The sequence below is a fragment of the Lagopus leucura genome, unplaced genomic scaffold (assembly GCF_019238085.1).
Source record: "Lagopus leucura isolate 7727_CA_CO unplaced genomic scaffold, USGS_WTPT01 Super-Scaffold_73, whole genome shotgun sequence".
Classification (NCBI taxonomy): Eukaryota; Metazoa; Chordata; class Aves; order Galliformes; family Phasianidae; genus Lagopus; species Lagopus leucura.
The window spans coordinates 86,206,692-86,219,645 of NW_024962252.1; the positions used below are offsets into that span (position 1 = coordinate 86,206,692).

Genomic DNA, 12,954 nt, shown 5'->3' on the forward strand with positions numbered 1-12,954 from the left:
GGTGTCAATGTTTGCCAAAGTTGAATTACCCTATTTATTTATAAAATATCTTGTACCTCGCTGCAACCAAAACCTCTTCATGGGACTTGTTTTACCAGTACTGCATTGAAACTGCGTTTTGACTCCAACTCCTGGTGAATGAGGATGACCTAAAACCAAGCTGAAGGACTGAATGATGAATATAACCACCAAAACAAATGTGTTAACACTCCAGAAATTATCATCAGCCTTCCCCTTCCCTTCCCTCCAAATTCTCTGCGGATACGGAGACCAAACTGTGCCATGTTAGAACAAAAGTAAAATCCCATGGAAAATGAATTGGAATTTATGTACATTATCATTCATGAACATTACAGTCCCTGCAGTTACACACTCCATGTAAGGTATTTCATTTTCTTTATCAAATCTTCCAAAGGAAAGGCAAAAATGAGTGGTGAAACCAAGGATTATGGAATCAGCAGTCAGTAAAGTGTTTGAGAATTTTAGTATTGAACATAGGAGATTCTTCCATGAAGTTCCATAAAGAAATGTGGCAACGTGTATATATTGCAATTTTATTTCATTCGCTCAAACAAAACGTTAGCATGTAAGAAATTTAAAATGACACAATATGGTAAAAATAGCAGAGAATGAACTGAGAAACTAAAAAGAAGGTAAACCTAAATGCATGAAAATTCAACATTCATTAGTGATCGTCTTCAGTTTTCGATTGACACTTGATGCTTGATAACTTTTTAAAACAATGAACTGGAAATTATGACTGTCTGAAGAGATTTCAGCACCAGCACTAAGATTTTTACATTCAGTTTGTTTGTGGTTGACTTGTTAGCCACTTGTATATAGTACAGGTTTATCACAGATTAGATCACAGTGTTGAGGAAAGCAACGCTTTCCTGGAATCAGAAAGGATCCCCTAAACTGTCCTCAGTTTAAGACATCCATTATACAAAAGCACAGAACCACCACAATATGGTTATCAAAGAACTTAGTTACCAGTAGGCAAAATAACCTTAGCTTCTGTAGCTCATTTTCAATACTGAAATCTCTGGAAATGGTGCAACTGTCAGTATGACAGGAAATGTTTACAGTAATCTTTAATTCAATCAGATTTTTTGGAAAGAACCAATTCAGCAACTTGGGATCATAGAAAGTATGTATGTAGAAGCAGCACGAAAGAAGACATCTGTTCCTTTTCTTTTGAACAGAAATCATGTTAATTTTAGACCAAGGCACAAAACGTTTAGTGCATAAGCCAGTTCCTTGCACAACCTAGTCGCTTCTCGTTTAATTTTGGACCACTTATATCCATTCACACTATCCCACTAAGCTACTCCTCAACTCTCCTAAAAACAAACCCAACATGATTTCTGACAAGGGTAAACTTCCCTAATGCTGAAAATGTCCGTGTAAAACAAAGTTACAATAACAAAGATGAAAATGCCTCCTCTTATTTTGAGAAAAACAGTACTTTACAAGGTTACTACGGGTTTGTTTTTTTTAACGCCTCCAAGAAATGCATGCAGAAAAACAGTTTTTTCTTCTTTTAAAAAATGGTTTCATGAATTGAATTAGGCAATATTTCCACTGTAGTCTTCTCTCAGGATTTGAAAAGAAGAAATGTTTGGAGAAAAAAAAATCCAACTTAAGCTTTTCTAAACCAGTAAGTGCTGTTTTGCTTTGGTGTTCAGCACTTAAGACAGTATGTCATCAAAAGCATTTGCCCATGGGATGGAGCTGCGCATACTTTTATGCTGAAACATTATTCTCTCCAAAAGTCGCAAGTAAACTTTTGTTTCAGATTAGCACAGATCACAAAGCAAACATGGCACTGTTACGGCTCAGAAAAACTGACAGTGCAAAGGAAAGGGGAAGATTTCGATCCGCGTTATTCTTCCAAAACACTACAGGTCCAAGTCACAGGAATTCTATGCCACCAAAGTGCACAGAGTCAAAAAAAAAACAACCTGAAAACCTGGGGAAACAGAAGGGCGGCATCCTCCCTGGAAATGATTCTCAAATTACTGACTGAAACCAATGGTACAGCACTGCTGTCTTTCAGTTTGGATTGTGTGGAGCAGCTGTTTTTGTTGGTGGTGCTTTTGGTAGGGTTTTTCTTTTCCCTTCTTTTTTTCTTTTGGAAGGAAGGTGGCAGATAAATTAGAAGGGGAGATCTACTGTGATCTGATGCTCCACATTTCTAATGTAACTAACTGCTGTCTTGTTTCATTAACCAATCAGAAAAGGAGTCTCAGAAAACAGTGAAGCAGAGAGTCATGGTAAAAAGGTAAAGAATCACACACTTGTACAGGTGCATCCTCAGTAATTTAGATGTTTAAATGTTTGTTCTCTCATCAAAAAATGAGTTAGATTCTCATGGGAGTTTCAGAACCATTATGGAAGTGTTACTGAATTTCAAATACAAAACTGGAAAAAAAAAGATACAAAAAAGGACTAAGTACCTGGTTCCATTAACATGGTTAGTGATAAAGTCACATTTTCCTCATTATTACACATGCATGTAAGATGAAGAAAAAGTGTAGAAAGTAATAAAAAATGTGTCACCTTCCCCCTCCCTCATCCCACATTTTTCTGGGCATAAATTAAGCCTTAAAAATGAAAAGGCTACTTAATATCTGTGACATGCAATTTTTTTTTTTTTAATTAAAAAGCTGTGTTGTGTTACATTACAAAAATGTCCACATGCATAAATCTAAAAAAAGCCCAAAAATCTACTGTAAATCTACAACATACTAATGATTTACATTTGACTGCTGATTTGCTTTATGTAGAAGTCTTAGATTTGGTAAAGCATTGTAACAATGTAGGAAGGCATCTACATCTTTAAACTCTGGACTGCAATTGCTTTTTCTTTTTTTCCTATAAAATTGCATGAAGGCTAACTAGAGAGGCTTCCTATCATAAAATTCCAAAATCTTCACAAGTGAACACTGTCTAGGTCATTCACTTACAAATATTGCCCTTTAAAAGTACATATTTCTAATTGTTCCATATTTGTGAACTGAACTTACACACATCTGATCTTTTTAATTATTCATGAAAACATCAGATATGATAGGAAGACAAACCTGAGATACATTTGAAGTACAACAGTATAACTTGCTAAATCCTTCATTAATAAAGAAAACCTCTCTGAAAAGCCTTCCCCAGCTTTTCCCTGTTGTTTTTTTTTTCTTTAACAACAAATTCTGAAACATGTGCAATTTTATTTTGACATGAGTATACTTCAAAGCACTGTGATCTTGTCTGAAAGGTGTAGGAATTTCTGCACAATCATTACAGTAACCTTAAGACTCTTTTCCACCCTGCTGTAAAGGTCAGAAAAAAGCTGCAAACCAGGAGGGAAATAGCATATCACCAGAGTGATGCGTCTGAAGCTTTTCAGAATATGGTGTTTCTCCCTCCTTCCAAGTGTCTGTTTCCATTTTCTTCTAACAGCTCACAAACGTAGTCAGTTTTATACCAAGTTAAAGAGTCACATCGGCTTAGTACTAGTCTTTCTATGCAGTATTCGACTTGCTCAGTTCCTGCCTGATCGCTACGGAGAAAGAGAAATGAACAAATCATACATTTTAAAACAAGGAAGAAAGTCAGCATACATAACTAGCTTCTTAAAGAAAGCTCAGCCTTCTAAAACAGTCACAGCAAGTGAATAATCATATGTAATGGAGCTTCACATGATGTGAACTCTCAGCTAGGCAGTGCCCTTCTCCAGTCTTCATTAACATTTTATTTTTCCATCCCACATCTCAATGGTAGACTTGCTGGAGATATCAAGAAGCACGAGTGTGGGCTTATCTGGTTTTAGCTTAATGAGAGCCTCTCTCATACTCAGGTTTAGTGCACTCCACAAGGAAAAAGAAATCTACACTAATGTGTTAAAAAACCACTACAATTGACGTAATTTTATTTACTCCTCGACTCATGGATGTATGGAATATTCTTTCTAAATGATTTCCCATGACTACAGAAGACCACTTAGTATCTTCTTCTAAAAATTAAAAATTGTGAACATTCCTTTGTCTGAATCTTACATTGAAGACTGAGCATGACAAGTGCAGAAGGTGGAAACGCAGCCATTGTCTGCACATTATCAGTTTTGAAATATACATTCCAGCAGCTGTGAAGTATTTTGATGATAGAAATAGCCAATCTACAATCACACGATACTAATGATAACTGCAAAGTATTCAAATACAGCACATACACAGAACACTTGGTGCCAATGCATTCTGCTTTTGCACAGCCTTTGCCTTTTTTCCCCTTCTTTTAGTAAACTGTCTTGTCTGGAACTGCGAGCCCTTTTTTCCTCCCATATTTCCTCTCCCTGTTCCTTTGAGATGGTGGAGTGAGAGTGGTGCTGTGGAGTTCAACTAACTTTCACAGTGAAACCACCACAGGCACAATTGAAAGAATATCAACAGATAGCAAACTTACATTTACCAATACTTAATTCTCAGAACAGAAACCAGAAACAAATTAAGACTGCATTTTTATTTGCTCTGAGACTCAATGATAACAAACTGATACTTACCATCAATGAGTTCTTCCTTTAATTTTGTTAACTCCTTCCTCATTTCATCTAAAATATCCTGCGACATAAGAGTAACAGGTTAGCTTTCTAACCTTCAGTTTTCTACTAAGAGAAATCCAAAATAATTTCAGCCTTCTATAAGCCTTTAACCATTCTGAAATTTATATTCCACAATCTTACAAGCTCATCTCCCAAACCTGAAACATGCCTTCTTACTGCAGGTAAATTGAAAAGTAGATATATGTGTAGAAGTCCTATACATTGATTCCAGTAGTGCTCACCAAGAAAGAGAAGTAGTTAAGATAGAATATTGTACTAGCATAATTGCTAAATAGAATTTAAAAAAAAACATGCAGAAGCAAAATGTTCAAAGAAGAACAGGCATCAAGTTAGCCCCAGCCACAAACTGGAATCTGACATAATGAAATTGATTGCCAAATGCTGTCATACCTGCTTCAATCTGTCATAATCTAGACCTTCTGACTGTACTCCATTGGCACTGGGTTGCCCCGCTGTTGTAGATTTTGGTCTGCAGTACAAAAACAAATCAGTGAATTACTGGTCATTTATTACTGAGGCATATATAATTCTTCATCAAGCTTACTAATATTCATCAAAGCAATATTAAATAATCAGAATGGAAAAAAATAAGTGGAAAAAAAAAATCAGTTAGACCCAAAATACCACACAGAATGGGAATCAACAACTAAGAACATCTTCCACACACTGTAAATATTGATTACCGTAGGAATAGATTATTAGTTGAAAACAACAGCAGACATATTTCACTATCAGTGGTTTCTGATTTCTTATCACGTATGTGAAAAACCGATCCCCTTATCAAATACTTATATCTTTCCCCTTCTAAACTACTTAGTTATTTCAGATAAGGCTCTCTCCAAGAAGCATTTCCTCTAACCACTACACACCGATCTGCAAACCAGAAGCATGCTGTGGCATCACCTGCAAGAACAAGACTGAATAACCTCATCTAATTCCTTCTCTGAGCAGGTGCCTGGCTTCCAAATCTTCCTTTCAACCTATATTAGTTCATAAATCATTTTGTAAAGATTCTGAGAACACATATTTTAACAGCAGTGGGTTTAATCATGTAATATTTGAGATGTTCTCATTTTTTAGTCTATGGAATGTTTAGGTTACATAATACTCTGAGACTTTTTAAGTTTGCTTACAGAGATCATTTTGCATTGTTAAAACACAGAATTCCAAAATAAAAGAATTCTCAACCATGTCATTTCTGTTTTCCTGATCTCTTCCATTTGCCCAACATGCAACTCCCAAATTCATTACTTACTACATTTTCAAAGGGCCTTGCATATGCAACAGCTAGGAGCAGAGATGGAAGCTAGGGGCTAACAGCAGGAATACAGAAAGGGCTGTCTAAAGCAGGGTTGATGATGGTGTGGGACAAGAGGAGGAAAAATGTTCTGCCATCCTGAATTACTTTTTACATCCTGCCTAACAGTCTTTGTTAGTCTACAAAACGTTAAACAAATAAGCATTTAGAAGAACTGCTGGCTGTTAATTTCAAGATGCTTCCCCAACATTAGAATTACCTTAGTATGTTATGTTTAAGGAAGGGTAAGTTGTTAGTAGAATAAACTGGGACCTATTCCACTGTCCATATATGTAGCATCACTGAACAATAAAATCCTGGTCTAAGCCCAGTTTCTCATTCAGAAACTTCAGGAGGAAACAGGAGGAAATCAAACACTGCCTTTTTCAAGACTTGTTGCTTGTGCAACCTTATTTATTCAGGTAGAAGTTGATCAGGCACAGCAAAAAGATAAACCAGCAGGAAAGGTACGGTTCTGCAGTTTATTTTCTTTCACACACTTTTTTCCAGAATACAGCAAAACATGATGGACACAAGCAGCATATCCACTGCTTCAAAAATACCTAATTAACAAATAATTTAGCTAGCAGACAAGCCGTGCTCTCACTCAAGAAAAAGAAGTGAACCTCTATATTTTTAAAACAAAATCAATACCTTCAGGTGTCACTTGCTACAATACAGTGGCTTATCCCTCATGAAATAGCCTAATTATACTATTTTTTCTAACACTAACAGAACATGTTGATGAATTAAAATCTAACAGATTTTCTTATTTGCTAGCCAAAAGAACAATTCAAGTGCGACTTGCAACCATCACACTAAATAACACTAAATTGTCATTTTGGTACTATAAAAACTTCCCCAAGGTTTGTATTCTCCTACTTTTACCTCTTATTGATTCTCTGTGTTTAAAAAAAAAAAAAAAAGAAAAAGAAAGAGAAACAACATGGAACACAAAAGTTGCAAGACCTAGCACTATTCTAATACAAATTCATAGCTATCAACTAGTACTGGTGGCATGACATTTCACATTTCTACACCTGAATCCATTCATGCTGTTAAACAGAAGTAAGAACACCAGTGCAGCCAGGTCAGTGGTAGACATGTCTCAGCAGTTTTGTTTATTTCATGCTTATTTCTGTGCCCTGAGAAGTTACTTATGTGCAGTTTAGAGGCACCAACTCTGGAGAAAACTGCCAACAGTCAACCGAACAAAACAGAGTCAGCAGAAGCAGCGTTTAACTGCTCCTCCACTGCTGGACTTTGCAGTAAGGCAGACAGATGCAGGAACAACTCATGTTGTTATACCAGCTCTATTCCTCAGGTGGGATCAAATCAGAATAAACCTAAGTTGTAAAACGGACACTGCTAACATTGCTCGACTTGAAACACACTGAAATGAAATATATGATCCAGTGATTAAGATAGAAATTGAAAGACAATGTAACTTTACAGTAGAAACAACTGGAAAAGAGATTTCACCCTGTAGCCACCAGAAGATGTACAGTGTGTGCTAATGCTATGAAAACAAACCACAGTTTGAAATCTTTTACAAAAATCTCTAGGTGCAGACAGTGCTAAGTTTCTTATGAAAGAACTCCTTGCTAAAAAAAAAATAAAAATATTTATCTCTCAAGATGGGAACTTTGTCAGTTGATGCTTCATCACATATCTGACTTTCAGAATACTACTTCTGCAGTTAATATCTGACAGTTCAAAGACTGTCTGACTCCAGATAGAACTGCATGAGCTTTTCAGATTCTTGGTATATTGTTGCTGATGATTAGCTATCATTTTGTTCCCATATACAACAATATTATACCATTTACTGAACTAGACTGAAAAACCCACCACAATAACAAAAAATCCCCAACAATCCATTTCCTCCCAAATGCAATCAAACAACAAGGATCTACTACTCTTCTGCTCCAGATCTCCACAATAACAAGATAGATCTGCCAATTGTACGCTATCTTCTCCTACAAGCACCTGTAAGAGGCTCAGTAGGTGAACACCTTTATAAACTGTCACTCAGTTGTAGGAACATATTCAACTTTCTCTTTCTGAGAAGTCTTGCAAGACTTCATTAACCAAACACGGAAGACCATAATTTGTAAACTAGTAATTACTTGTCAGTCAAATCTGCCTTCCCCCTGCCCAAATTATCCTTCTCTTCCTTCTGTTTGCTCAGAGGAGAGATGAATGGTGAATGTAGCTGCCATTAAGACAGACATTAGCTATGAATATTAGCAAATAGAACACCTCAACCATTAGCCCTAAGATGGCTACAGAGCTCTCCCATGTGGTTTTTCATAGCATCGCCTAGCAGGACAGTGAAGCAATCTTCATAGTCCCTAAAGCATCTTAAACCAAACATGCAAGATAAAGATGACATTCCGTGCCAACATGCAGAATACACCACCCAAGAGAAGTAGCTAGAAGTCAAACTTTTTATACAAAAGATGTAGTATTCACCACACTGAGTGCTTTGATGAAAAACAAAGCTGGAATATGACTGAATAATTTAAAGGGACTCTTATAAGAAGTTTAACTGTGGGAAGCTTTTAAAACCCAAAGGCTTTCAATGTCAGTATTTTATGATTACTGTCACAGAAACTGAAATTTACAGCTTAGAAATATACAATGATATTTTAAAATGGGTGAATGGTTCCCTGAAAGAAACATTTTATATTTAATGAGTCTTTTATTCTTTCATATGCTTAGTTCAGGTAAAAATCTATTTGTTACCTTTACTTACACTGTGGCAAGCAGAAATAAAAAGTCACCTGGAAAATTGAATGCTATTCCCATATATCTAAACTAACATTTCTGAAAAAATATTCTCAAAAAATTCTTAATTAATTCTTAATAAATATTCTGAAAAAATTCTTCTCAAAATATTGCAGGTTGCCCAAATCACGGCACACCCAACAGAAATTTATAACTTCATAGGCGAATACCAGAAATCCAGTATTTACAATGAATTCTAAATTGGTTCTTCAATTTGCCTGTGAAATCGCCTCTTTTAATCATTCCAGAAGAGAGTCCAACCAGATAGTCAAAATGTGAAGAGGGACCTAATAATGTGGTGATTACCAGTCGATGTACAAAAAGTCCAACCCTGAATTGGGGTAAATAACAGTTATTACAAAGTCTCAAGTCCCAACAGGATGATACCTGTTTAATGAATCATAGAACCTGTTTTCAGAAACGAGGTTTTTCCATGGAGATTCCCGTCTACGAGGGGGGGAGAAACACTACCTTAACAAGCTATAATAGAACTTCTTTATGTTCAGTTTTAAAACCTTGAATACAAGGAGTCTCATTATGTTCCAAGAGTTTTATATTGCATGTACCAAGAAATGTGAAAAACACATAGCTCAAGTCTTAAAAATCTGTGCTAGAAAAAAAAGCCCTACTTTTAAGTAGGATAGTATCTATTTCAAAATATTTAGAACACTCATTCTGAATCACAAATCCTTTATTGTCTATTTGTTTGGAAGCTCTCAAAAGAAAACTCTGATTACTTGCCAGTAATCGCTAGCAAAGACCACACTCTCTTTGTTTAGTTCAGAAACAGGTTTTCTAGGCGAGCAGGTGAAAGATATTCCCTTTGTGGCAAGTTCTAAGTAGCACTATCCTTTCACTAATTAACTCCAGGAATTTTTAACAACCTGTTTCTCAAGTTCGGCATGTAAACCGTAGAAAATTTTGAGAACAATGCAAAGATAATTCAGAGAGACTTCTATTAATAACTTTTCCTTTCCTCAGTTCCATGAAAGAGTCGTCAGCCTGGCACAGTAAACTAAGCACTGCCTAGAAGACTTTACCAGCAATTCTAAAATGTATGCTATGGCACCTACTGGTATGTTGTGACAGTGCTGGAAAGCAGTAACGATATTTGATCAACGAGGAATTGTTAATTTAAAGTGCTTATGGAGAATACATTAACCAAGGCTCTGATCAGTCTGCATTCTATCAACATTTTCCATTGGGTGATGAAGACAAAAGCTAGGAGAGATTTTCTTAATGTATCTGAAGTAGTCTTGAAATATCTGTAATTTCTTCTAGGTCAGAAAATCTTTTAAAACAGACTAAGTAACCTCTCCATTTAACCAACTGAAAAAAACATCAGAGAAATAGGCTGTATGCAATAGTTTAATAGGAACTAAAGCTGTAAGGACAGGCCAAATGAAGATACAAAGATATTCTGACCTCCCAAAGCAATCTGATAAGGAAAATTGCCCTATTTATTAACTGCACTGCTTTCCCTTCGATTGTATATACACAGAACCTACATCCAAAGAGTCAAATCAGCAATGTCTCAAAAAATCTGAAATCCAAAATACTCTCTCTAGGATTCCTTTCACAAGTTCTTTTTTTTCTGTAGTAAGTTTCTCCTCCACACAATGCTTTCATACCTTTTTGTGTTTGAAAATAAAAGAGCTCTGTTAATGCATGCAGGATGCACCAGCTTGAGGAATAGCTGGAAGAAATCAAGTCAAGGCTTGTAAAGAAATATAGCAGAGTGGACGTCACAAAAATCTTCAAGCTCAGTGATACTGTAAGTTACTGGACTATAATACACACAGAAATAGGAAGGAGAAAAGCTATTCAGTAGCTCTACTACTGAACATACAAATGATAGCACTGAACTTGGTTTCCATTGCAGGAAATTTCAGACTTAATGTAAGGAAATAGAATTAAAACATTTGTGTAGACAAAGATAGCACAGCAATTGTTAAGTAATCTTTTGGATTTTCACTTTATACTACCAAAATTTCACTTGTCAGCATTCCTCAAAAGCAATACTTCATACTTAGTTAACACTGCCAAAAGCAGTTTCACAGTAGCATTCTTCAATCCATAAATCTTGCTTTAATACTAGTAAGATGATTCTTTTCTTGTTACTTCAGCAAAAGCTCTTTAGCAGCATGAGCAAGAACAGCAAACATATCTTTTTAGATAACTGCTGGTATGAAAAGGAGTACCTGGATATAACAGGCGACTTGCTTCCATTTACTGTATTTGTTCTTTCCCAAGGCTTTCTTGTTAGTTCTGTCAAAAAAAAAGAAGATTAAACATTGCTGTCTTCTATTTATTGTATAAATATGTGAGAAAGTAGCTGGCAAAGTCAATCTTCTGTTTGTTTAAAATTACACTGCTTTAGTTCCTTTACACTAAGCTATCTCATCTTACTTTAATCCTACAGCCATTTATGTTGTGGTAGCACCTTTATTTCTCACTTCAGCTCTAAGCATTGTAAATGCCTGTTGAGTCTTAAACCAGCTGGAAGACAGTCTGCCTTACTTCATGTATTTTACTGCCTTAGATGTGAAACATTGAATTTTGGAACCATAACCAGTCAGCTCCAGATACTGGCTGAGTATGTTTTTAAACTAAGAGTTTTCCTAGCATGTTAACAAATTATGTAACAATAATTCAGTGTCAGTTTCAATAAAGCAACACAACTTTACAGAAACTAGAATATCTTTTGGCAGCAAGATATTTATTTACCAAAGTCTGTTCCTAAAAAAGATGAGTCTTGAGTTCCCATGCATAATTTCCTCTTTCAAAACAAGACTCAAAATTAACTCAATTTTAACTCAAAAAAAGTACATTTTATACATGGATCCAGAAAGCTATTAGCTTACCTACCACAACGTGATACTGGACAAAGTTTTACTGAGCACCTCTACTACTGCATGGACAGCTTATTCAATGAAGGTCAAGTATGCTGTTACACACTGTGAGACAGGACTTTTGGGCCTAGTCTACGGATGGAGTAATCTGTACTCAAGTTTAAAACAATCCTTCCATCTTTATACAAACTAATGCTTCACTTTCCATTACAAAGCCTGTTTTTAGTTTTTTTCAGCATCCTCTCCAAGAAACTTTGACCCAATCGCTGAAATTATTACAGCAACATGAAGTAATGTGTGAAAGCAAGCTTAACTCAACAGTTTTGTTTCTCAACTCCGGACAGAAATAACAGCAAAACAGGGCAAACAGTTCAATTAAATACTGCTTATTGTGCATTACCGCATGGTGAATGAGATTTTTGCCCTTCCACATGACATAGCCGCAAACCACAAGGTTTGATTTCTTATGGGTCAGGTTTTATTCCTTCAACTCTGCTTAAGTTGGGCAAATTGAGAGGTGTAAATATCTGATCTGTGTCTCACATAAACCAGGAAGTTCTCTTGAATTCCACAAAAACAATAAGAAGAGCATTTAAACTACAGAATTCTACTTGAATAGTCTGTGGCCAGCCAACTACATGCTACAAATACTACTAATAGGTCTCAGGCTTTATTGATTTGCTGTTCTGCACTTCAGGACTTATCCCGCCTAACTTTCACCATGTCCCAACGATGGGAATTATTACCCAGCTGGAATAGCAAAGGTATTCAAGTTTCACATGTCTGTAACCTCCTGTATAATTCTGAGCTTGTTTTGTTTCCGTTACTTAACATGTTTTAACTTACACAGTTGCATAAAGCTAAATAAAATGTGCTTACTCTCCCGCAAGGAATATAAAACTTGCAGAGACAGACTAACAAGTCTAATCAAGCCACAACTCTCCCTGTAAGCAACAGAAAAGAGTGCAACTCCTTACAAGAGCTAAGACATATAAAAATGCAGCCAAAGAGATCCAAGCTCAAAACAGCAGAAATTTCTCCCCTTTCAACATCATACTCCATGTGACAATGAATTTGGAACACTGGTAGCTCACAGCACAAGACATAGGAAAGGCAAGCTCAGCACCTAAGAGTAAATATAAGTTTGTACATAACAATTTCAATCATACTGTTAATGGTAATAAGACAATTACACAACTAGACCAAGCACTCACATGCTCCAGCTGAACTAACAGTAATTGTTTAATGTTTTAGCAGCCTGCTCAAATTAACACTAGAAGCACTGTCGTGACAGATCTACTGTTCAGACTGCTCAGCATATAGTTGATACAATGACTAGAAGGTTATCAATAAAGAAAGACTACATAGAGCATCTAAAATCACCACAGTTCATAACATTCCTC

General features: G+C 36.0%; 1 protein-coding gene across 12 annotated transcripts in view; it reads right to left on the reverse strand.

The window, feature by feature from the left end:
* Positions 1 to 309: 309 nt before the first annotated feature.
* ENAH (ENAH actin regulator) overlaps positions 310 to 12,954 on the reverse strand; it is an 88,397-nt gene continuing 75,752 nt past the window's right edge. For 7 of the 12 annotated variants that reach the window (XM_042874901.1, XM_042874942.1, XM_042874895.1 and 4 more), the window contains 5 exons: positions 10,901 to 10,967; positions 9,087 to 9,146; positions 5,003 to 5,081; positions 4,553 to 4,610; positions 310 to 3,556 (listed from right to left, as the gene is read on the reverse strand). In XM_042874901.1, the coding sequence (XP_042730835.1) occupies positions 3,519 to 3,556; positions 4,553 to 4,610; positions 5,003 to 5,081; positions 9,087 to 9,146; positions 10,901 to 10,967 (302 nt within the window). In that variant the 3' untranslated portion in view covers positions 310 to 3,518. The remainder of the gene's footprint in view (positions 3,557 to 4,552; positions 4,611 to 5,002; positions 5,082 to 9,086; positions 9,147 to 10,900; positions 10,968 to 12,954) is intronic. The other 5 variants (XM_042874916.1, XM_042874911.1, XM_042874983.1 and 2 more) reach the window with 1 other exon arrangement.